The 9,970-nt window shown below is 46.7% G+C and overlaps 1 protein-coding gene across 1 annotated transcript in view; it reads right to left on the minus strand.

Moving 5' to 3' along the window:
- LOC102208278 (serine-rich coiled-coil domain-containing protein 2-like) overlaps nucleotides 1-8,109 on the minus strand; it is a 32,602-nt gene extending 24,493 nt beyond the window's left edge. The window contains exons 1-6 of the mRNA XM_005743445.1: nucleotides 6,818-8,109; nucleotides 6,562-6,729; nucleotides 6,299-6,475; nucleotides 6,146-6,219; nucleotides 5,011-5,184; nucleotides 92-182 (exon numbers count right to left, since the gene is read on the minus strand). Of these exons, the coding sequence (XP_005743502.1) occupies nucleotides 92-182; nucleotides 5,011-5,184; nucleotides 6,146-6,219; nucleotides 6,299-6,475; nucleotides 6,562-6,729; nucleotides 6,818-7,970 (1,837 nt within the window). The 5' untranslated portion in view covers nucleotides 7,971-8,109. The remainder of the gene's footprint in view (nucleotides 1-91; nucleotides 183-5,010; nucleotides 5,185-6,145; nucleotides 6,220-6,298; nucleotides 6,476-6,561; nucleotides 6,730-6,817) is intronic.
- Nucleotides 8,110-9,970: the final 1,861 nt, after the last annotated feature.

The raw sequence follows: 9,970 nt of genomic DNA on the forward strand, positions 1-9,970 counted from the left end.
CTGTATGAATAAAATTTAACTTTACGTCCTTACTGGGATCCATCATTTCACTTTACAGGTATCAGTGATATCTGCACATGTTCAGACGTACCGCTGTGCAGAGAGCCATCCTCTGGGAAGTCTGCGTCCAGCATGAGATCATCATCAGCCAGATCGCAAGAGTCCAGGTTGTTCAGGATGTCCTGAAAGACAGCGTACGACAGAGACACGTGGTCTTTAATAAGCCGACTCCAAGAAAACACACCGGGCTAAATTCAATGAGCAGAAAATGTTTCAGGAACTTCTAACGTCAGCGTGCAGACAGCGAACGAGAGCATCCAGAGCTGGAAATACAAATGCTCCTTTCCACGGAGCACCACACAGGAAAGATGAGAGTACGGATCCACTCAGTGAAGTGTTGTTTAGGTCCAAACCTATCCCGACTGAACAGTTACAGCTTCCTGTCCTTTATTTTGGAAAAGAAACATTAAAAGGAGATAAAGACAGAACACCGAGACGTCTCCGTTTTCTTATCTTGTAAATAAAGAAAACACGTTTTTGGAAATCTGGACCCTGCTTCCCTGATTTCCTTTCCTCAAACCCAAACTCAGCAGATTTTGCTGTTCGTGTGAACATCAAGCACGACTCACTGAGCGAGCGGCTTTCACATCATTGGGTCACCTGTTACTGCAGCTGGTTAACGACAACAACACGACCACTCACAAATCCACGCAGCTCCAAAACTAAAGAGTTTCATGCAGCTTTAAAATGTATTTAATAAAAACTTTTATTAGCAGAGCCATGAGGAAGAAACGGTGCATCACTTTAAAACAAAGAAACGTTCTCTGTCTGACTGCTGTCAGCGCTCTGAGGATAAATATCTATAACTAATCAATCATATCTATCAGTTAAACCTGAACAGTAGGTTTTACCTTGTATTGTGTAACATGTCACAGGACATCTGCAGGCTACAGGTTAAGGATCAGCTTTGAGCTCCGTTCATTTACAGAAGGACACATGCTGACCGTGTTATTCTGAAAAAATAAACGAGCGTCATCAGAAAACAGCAGCAGATGATCCTTCTATCATCCAGGACAGCGGTCGGAAAACTTGATAGTATCTCGATATTTGTGCGTTAGAGGAAAAAGAACATTTATTGAATAATTCTCTATTTGATTCTAGTTTTGCACAAGGTGATCAGACAAAGAGCCGTGCTGCACACACCGCCGACCTCGAAGAAACACAAAGACCAAAGAAAAAAATCAACAGCAATTTAACGAAGCAGCTGACAAAAGGCACAGACCGTCCCCTCGTCGTCAGCAGGTCTTTTGTGCTTGCTGATCAGCTCTGAGTTCTTCTGTCTGTGCAAGAGTTCGGAGGCTGCTTCATGCAGAAGCATCTGCCTGCATGTGCTCAGCCACATGCAGTTAGCCTGTAGCTACGACGCAGAGGCTCCTCCAGCCACCATGAAGATGATCTGCAGCGATAACCACAGCAAAAGTTACAGGACTCGTTTTTAGTCAAACGGCTTCAAACTGTGTCAGAGGTGAACACTCGCCAACACTAATGTTGTAACAGAGTTAAAGTTTTTCACAAGCAAACATCAAAATTCATCCTTGAAGAAAACGAAGAGTCCAAGTTTACCTATGGTTTGTTTTTCTGCCTCGAAAAGCTCAGTCACACCTGAGCGACCCGAGAGGAAAATAACACACACACGCACGCACGCACGCACGCACGCACACACACACACACACACACACACACACACACCCTGGTGGCTGAGAGCAGTCATCCACATCAACGCACCGCCTCCTAATCTCCTCCTGCTCCCTCATCTCTTTGCTCCTCTTTGTCATCTTCACCTCTTCCTCTCCTACTTCCATCCTGTCACTTCACCTCCCTCCTCTTGCCCTTCTTCCCTTCTTTTCTCTTCCTTTTCCTTCTCTCTCATTCTTCTGACCACATCATTCACAAAAACACGTATCAACAAGAAACTAAATCACTGATTTAGACTTCAGGGTATTTCATAGAGCTGTGAGCACAGAAGCTAAAGTAACGTCATTAAACGCTACTTTAGCGCTAACCGAGTCCATGACAGGAGAACACAACACAACATTATAGTATGTACTGATTTTATAATCAATAAATCATGAGAAGGTTCAACCTAAAGATGTAATAACGAGCACTGCCCTCTACAGGAGGAAACAGGAAGAGCATGAAGAAGATGCCCTCTGACATCAGTGACATCAAAAGGCCGACGTCAGCATGTTGTAATAAAAACATAAAACTGAAACACGTTGCCGAGCTCTCGGCTTGCTCTCGTTTCCGTATTAATCCAGCCTAAACAGGAAGCAACTTCTTATCTGCCAATTCTGTTTATGGCTTTTATTGTGGAATAAAAAGTGGTTAAAAATGTTAACATGGTCTTTGGTCAGTGGTTGTTGATCAATGGTCATGAGAATTTGCATAGTTAAGATGAAGGAACTGCCCTCCCAGCCCATTGTTGCTTCACTGGGCTGGTTTCAGTCATTATGCAAATGTCCTGTTTCTAAGATTGAAGCCTGCAGTCAGCTGAGACTGAAGACGTCACCTGATGATGACGAAACGTTTCCCCCACAAAATGCTACGTTCTTTTTAAAAATGGAGAAAATAAAATTTAGACTCAGAGGAAATGTTAATAAGTTCTCACAGATGTGGCAGCCTTTTATCACTTACTTTAACTCGTTGGAAACACTTACAATAGACTAAACTTTTGTACCACAGGGTTCCCTTCTGTTATGGTTTTGGGAGGGAGTTGATTATTTATTTTTTGTTTGTTTGTTCTTTTTGTTGTTTTTGTTTTGTTTGTTTGTTTTTTCTGTTTTATTGTTATTATCCGAATTTCGATGGCCTCATTTGTTTTGATATATGTCTTTATATCGGTTGATACTTGCTGTATTGGGCCTGATATGTTAAATTACATGTGCAAAACTTTATAAATAAAGAGGGGAGAATTTCACCATAAAAGCTTAAATGCACAGAGCAGTTTCCATGTGACTAATTGATTAAACATTTGCATTAATGAACAGTCAAAAAAAAAAAAAAAATGCTACATCCGGATGAACAGAATCAACTTTTGGAGAGTTAAAAATTTTAGTTTTGTTTCCTAACATTTCTTAAACTCTCCTCGTGCCACGCCCCCCTGTGATCATCGTTACTCCTCCTCTTTTTCTGTCCTCGCTCTGATGAAAACACAGAAACCTCGTCGTTGATAACCGTCTGTTAAAACAAACAGAGCAAAGCTTTCCCCTGAGGCAACACTGACCCCTGGTGGTCGGGTCAAACATTTCTAATGATAATTTCAGTTTCACATCCACCAACAAACAGAAGACAATCAGGTTAAAGCTTAAAGACGAGAAAGGCTTGAGCCATCAGTCCAGAGCTCGTTAATGTCCTCACATCATTAAGACCCTCAGCTCACTGCGATCAATCACTCGTTGGGCCCACAGCTCATTAACGCAGAGGGCACATTGAGACGGGAGCTCATTAACAACCTCTCAGCATCATTCAGGATGGAGATTAACTTTACTCAACAGGACAGAGCGTACATGAAGCCACGGCTCGAAGCAGTTTAACACATCTGAATCCCTTTGACTGTTAGCCTTCAGCTTTGTGTAACACCACCCAGATGCTCACTTCATGTCTGATAAGAAGACAGAAACATTAGTCGTTTATGGCAGCTGTAGCTCCCAGTAAACACTCTGATGCTAACAAAGTGCGATTTATTAACCTGCAACAAGCAGAATGGCCGGGTGGCGTTTAAGCCGCACAGATACAGGATGTTTAAACTGACTTCCTGTTTCCTGTGCCAGTTTATTTATTTCAGCTGGTTGTTGTGTTTTCATCACGAGGTTGCAGAGTGCCCTCTGGTGGATAAATTATGCAACATCCGCATTGATAACATGGTCGAACGGTGTTTTTATCCACATTATAAGGTTTCAGTTATTGGCTGTTATACAAGCTGACACCGACACATACATCTGTAACCATTACAGTCCATAATACCGATAAACCAGTCGGACTTTAGCAGAGACGCTCTTAAAACTGGAAAACCGTGAGAAGAATGGGAGCTTCCAGCTTCTCTCATCATCTCATGAACATCAGTGTCTGTAAAGTTTCAGTGGACACTGGAAGCTGGAGACAAACTTTACTGAATAAATGTCTGATATTGTTCAGAAATAGAAGGATGCATGAGGAAGGTCAAGAGAGAGAGATGCTGAACACTGAACGTATCACTGCGGAGTAAAAAATAAACTCCTGACCACAAATACAGAAACCGCAGCTGGATTTAAGGGAGTATAAACAGTGAGGGAACCTTTAACATCCCTTCAACTGTAGAAGAAGAATCAGAAGAAGAAGAAGAAGAAAGGTGGAGTGAGGACGAGACTAAAGAGGAGTACAAAGAATAAAAGGAACAACAACAACATGATGTAATGAAGAAGTAAAGAGAAATTATAGAAGAGAAATGAAGAAAGGGCAGAACAAGAAGAAGAACAGGACATCTGATCTGCTGTGAGTGTAACTCACAGAGTGGACACAAGAGGGAGCCAGAGGACTTCCTGCAGACTTACATGAGCTGAAACGTGACACCAGCGTTCATCGTGAGATTAAAATGTCTGATTTTCAGTTTGATAAATGAAACTGTGGGTTAAACATGAACTCTGACTAAACTTTGGACATTTCAAATCAATGAAATCAAAACACAAGATCAGTCTGAGTGAAGCTGTTTTTTGAGCTCCCCTGAGAGGCCTCGAGCTCAGACTTTAAAAACTTTGTGCTAATCTGACACGTGACTCCATCACGATGAAGTGTCTCCATTGTGCCGTCTCTGTGGAAGCAAACCTCAGCGGAGCAGCACAGCAGATGCCTCCTGAATGTTAAACGCTCCTCTTTGTCATTTCTCTGCTGTGCTGCCACGAAATCATCCAAACTACAAACCAGCCTGGAGGAAGGTTGGGGGCAAATGTGTGTGAGCTGCAGGTTTGTCCTTACGATGCTGTTGAGGTCGGAGTCGAAGCTCCCGATGTGGTGGGTGGTGTTGCTGCTGGTGTGAATGGACGCGGTTGTGGCGACGCCCCCCAGGGGCTCCAGACCCTCCTCGTCCCACATGTAGGTGCCCCCGGACCCGCAGCTGTCGGAGGGGGACAGGTCCAGGGACGAGCCGCCCTGCAGAGGGGACGGACATGTTTGATTCAGACCACGTGGAGTTTTTCAGCTTTTATTAAACGTTCATGACTGCAGATGAGAGCAGGACAGACGTCCTCCTCTGTCTTTCCCAACAGCGTCCTGCCTCGCCCGGCTTTCAGGGACAGAAACCACGTCTACACCCTGCCTGTTAACTGTCCACGTGGGGGGCTGCTTTCACCTGCTGCAGCTGAGCTGTGAGTCAGGTCAAAGTGTGACTCAAAGATTATGTCATGTTTCTGGAAATGGGTTAAAGCTTTGACAAATGGAGGAAACTGTGACAATTCAAGAGGCTAAATATCTGAAGTGGGTCTATGAGGTGAGGCTGAAGGCAGGGTGAGGCCAAGCAGCATCCTCCTGTGCTGATATCAAAGCCTGCAGTTCCTCTAATGTCCACTAGAGGCAGTCAGCCTCTAGTGGACATTAGAGGAACTGCAGTGTTAAAGCTCTACAGCAGAAAGAAACATGCTGACGGCCTCATACAGAAACTCTTCATATCAACTGTTTTCACAACTCACCTTTTTAAACTGTTTTAAGGCTTAAAGTCTGCATTATTAGGGGTGTGGCCTCTTTGACTGACAGGTGAATGGTGACACAGTCGGCTGTAGCTGCTAGCTGTCTGCTAGCTACACCTCAGCTAACTGGAGTCCCTGAACTGGACCTCCGGACTGTGTTTGTGCTGTTAGACTCTATTTTTTCATACAAATGAAGCAGCCTACTGGCTTTTATTGATTTCTCTAATTAAAAAACAAAATCTGGCAAATGTAACAGGAAGTGTTGGCCCAAAACTACAAGGAATATGGCCGCTAGCACAGGCTAAGCCACAGCATTAGCCGATAGGTTGGCAGACTGTGGTTTTATAAAGAGAGCTGCTGCTGTGGGCAGTAATAGCTCCTTCTGATTGGTGGATAGAAAGTTCTTTGTATGGGTTTAATGGCGCTACCTGCTCGTGGTAGTCCGGCTGACTGGACCGTCTCCGGCGGGAGAGTCGGGTCAGCTGATGGTCTCCTCGTTCACCTGAACACAAGCAGGACTATTTTTTTAAGCAGTCGTCTCGACACTTTTTCTCCTCCCTCCTGCTCCTCATAAAACTCACCTGTGAGTCTCACGCTGCTCCAGTCGATACCATCATCCAGAAAACACAGCCCGGTCGCCTTGGTGACACAATTAGCGACCACCTTGTCGTCATCAAACCTGGCGCACGATTGGTCGAGCCCGGAGTCGTCTTCCTCGTTTTTGGAGGAAAGCAGCAGGATGCCGACGCCTCCGTTTCCTGCAAACAGCAGACAAGCGTCGCCGTGAAGTCGGATATTATCCTAATTTACTGACATCTGTATAAAATAAGAAATCTGATCTCACCGAGGTTGTCAAAGTCGTCCATGTACTCCTGACTGGTGTCGTTTCTATCCAGAGAGGAGGTGGAAGACAGGGACATGTCCTCCAGCGTCTCCCCTAAAATCGACACCTCTCCCTGGGATGCAGGCTCTGCCGGCAGCTCCTCTGCGTCCGGAGCCTCTGGAGTGTTTTCTGGAGGAGGACGAGCAGCTGTTAGAGAGAAACTACAAACAGACAAAAATAAAAAGCTGTGGGTAAAATAAAGAGTTAAAAGCTGAACCTGGGCTGTTTTCTGTCGTCGAAGGCGTCTCTACAGAGTCCTTCCGTCTGCTCAGTCCTTGGTCGTCTACACACTGATTGGCCGTCGTCGCTCGCAGTGGGCGGGACTGCTTGATGAGTGTTGGGCGTGACATCTTGTAGCTGATGCCACTGGGCCTGGAGGTGGGGCTCAGGCTGGTTAGGAGAGGTTTCTTTAAGGCAGATGGAGGCAGGAGGGAGGGGACCCCCGACCTCGCTGAAGGTGGTTTCAGCAGGCTGCCTTTAGGTGGAGCCCTGCTGGTGGAGGGGGACTGAGGGAGGGACGAGGAGGAGGCGGAGGAAGGAGTGAGGGTGGGGGAGGGCTGCCGTCGGACCTGGGTGAGGCTCCGTGAGCGAAAGCGATCGTCTTCAGTGAGCCGGACGGAGACAGCGGAGCCGAGGCTGTCGCTGGAGTACGAGCGGTTGGCTGGAGTCTTCTTCTGGAACGGGGAACCAGCTCGAGATCCAGGACCAGAACCGCCGGCACGAGAGAGGAAACTCTGAGGCCGTCTCAGAGAGCTGCTGGGTCCGGGCCGCGGTTTGGGCCCCGAAACGCCGTTCAGGGCGTGTTTGGCGCCGTTGGTCGGCCCTGATGGACTCAGTTTGTTGGATCTGATTTTGGAAGCAGGAGGCGTGCTGGGGCTGGACTGTGGAGACGGCGATGATGATGATGATGGCACAGGCAGGCCAAAGCCACGCCCCTTTTCCACAGAGGCTGCTTTTTTGGCGTCACGCTGGGAGTAAAACTGCTGGACGCTGCTGCGATTCCATCCGCCCTTCCCCCGGCTCCACGCCCTCTCCCCATCACCGCCGCCGTCCACCATCAATCCATTTTCTCTCCTCAATTTCACAGAAATCGAACTCGGCACTCGGATAAATCCATTCTGTTTAGCCGAGGACGGGGGCGCCGTTAGGGCGCCGTTGCCCCCTGATGGTCCAGGGTGGTGGTAGAACCCGTTGGTGAGGCGGGTGCCGGCGCTGGCAGCAGCAGCAGCGCTGGCGGCAGCAGCAGCGCTGGTGCTGACAGCGGCGGTGGCGGCGGGAGCCGTCTGAGATCTGGGCCGAGAACCAAACTTGGGCAACCTAGAGACCATGGTGGGCATGGCGGGAGGGTCGACGAGATGAGGGGCTGACATCAAACCCCGCCCACTTCACCATGGAGACACAGAGTCAGAGGATCTGGACAGAAGACAGGAAAAGATGATGTTAAAGGTCACGACCTCAGAAAGGTCAACTGTTCTGAAAACTATTCTTCTAAAACTCTAAGTGATGAAATTTGATTAAATTAAAAAATGTTTTAAATTGTTTTCCAAAGAAAAACAAAAAAGACAAATTTCAGCAGCAAAGTTTGGACATGTGGAGTCAAACGAGTCCTGCGAGGTTCCCTCGGTTAGCTTCACGTGCACTTTGCAGCTTAGTCTGTGTGACACTTGTGTTTCAGTGCAGACCGACAGGCTGCAGGTGGAGCTTTGTTATCACGCAAAGCAAGAACCAGTTCAGAGAACGCTTCCATGTAGAGCTACGAAGGACCTTTACTGGAAAACCTTTCAAACGCCCGTTTGCTGCGGTTTCTCTGAACCACAACAAAGCAGCTCTCAGCGCAGCGTCTGCAGGCGCTCCTCACTGAGCTGCAGGATCAGGACAAAGCTGCAGCAGCCTGGGACACTTTGGTGAGCTCACTGGTATAAAAAAAGCCTGGTCGCCCACAGTGGGTGATCACATGATCCCTCTGATGGTAAAGGAAAGCCCGCCTCCATGAGGTCACCATATTCAGTTTCCCATTAAGAGCAAACTTTTCTCCTGGTTTAAAGAAAGTTTCTGAGGAAGAATCACTACAGAAGGTTCAGGGATTGAACTTTACAGGCTCGAGTGACACTGTGGAGCTGTGCTGTGGAACTTTATTCATAAAGCACATTTAATAACAACAAAATGTTGGCCAAAGTGCTGTACAAAGATTTAAAAAAGTAAAAGATTACACAGTAAGAAATAAGATCAATAACAAATACATGGATGATGACTGGGTGGATAGATGGGTAACTCTCACGCGGTGCTGTGGCACAGCAGAGCTTTCAGACACCCTGATTACAGACTGCAGGTTTGAACGGCAACGTTACAGGAAGAAGCCTCCGAGCCTCGATGTGGGTTCAGTCCTGATGGAGGTGAGATGGACGCATGTTTATTCCAAACGTGTATTTTTAGCCTTCCCGCCCCCCCCTCCTGGCCCCCGCTGAGCCCACAGATATGTTGGTATTCATAACACCAACCGTTCCCGCTGACTCTCCAGAAACAGTCGCTGAAAGTGGTCGTCTGAGTTTCTGCTGGTCGCGCTGCTCCACAGCAGCTACGTGATAGGCTGCTTTTATAGCATTAGCATTGTTAGCTTGACATGACACCATCTGTGACGCGCGTGCAGAAACACGGAGCTGCACGTGTGTTGTGCACTGACAGCGTGAAGATAAACCAGCGTCCAAAACTTGTTTTTTCCAAACAATTCAGTTTCTGAAATCTGCAGAGCTCAGTTTGTGATCCTTATTTTTTAATATGTTTCCACCTGCGAGGCTCGCTGTATTATAAATAAAAGCTATTGTGTGTTTTTTTCAAACAAAGTGAAAAATGGATTTAACTGTAGATACGTGTTAGTGCTGCAGGACTGTTTAAATGAACAACTCCTTGTGTTTTCATTCATGGTTTGAAGCCATAACAAACTGTTATTACTGTCGGTCACCTGCAGTACCTTCTCGGCCCATCAGGGGTCCCCGGCCTACACTTTGGGATTAGTCCTTGACGTGGGTAGAACAATAAACCAGCTAAGTTTAAGAGTTTGCTGAAGTTTGCTTGCTAACAAACATGTTGGCAGGTTTTAAATCCCAGTCAGCATCCGCAGCTGAGCCCAGACTGAACCTGCTGAACAAAGACAACAGTTTCATTCATTTTGGTGATGATGATGCATGCTGCAAATTTCCAGAAGTTTCTCAGCACCAATGACGTCAGCTACCCCGATGAAATATCCGGTCGTTCAGTCTGACGTCACTAGCCGTGTCTGGGCCTAAACTCCGCTGCAGGTCCATATATCAAACGATCACTGTGGCATTACTGAGAGTTGAAAAACTGTCTAAAGTCTTTCATCTTTAATAAA

This window comes from Pundamilia nyererei, unplaced genomic scaffold, assembly GCF_000239375.1.
Source record: "Pundamilia nyererei isolate P.nyererei 1_Seehausen unplaced genomic scaffold, PunNye1.0 scaffold00131, whole genome shotgun sequence".
In the NCBI taxonomy this organism is placed as follows: Eukaryota; Metazoa; Chordata; class Actinopteri; order Cichliformes; family Cichlidae; genus Pundamilia; species Pundamilia nyererei.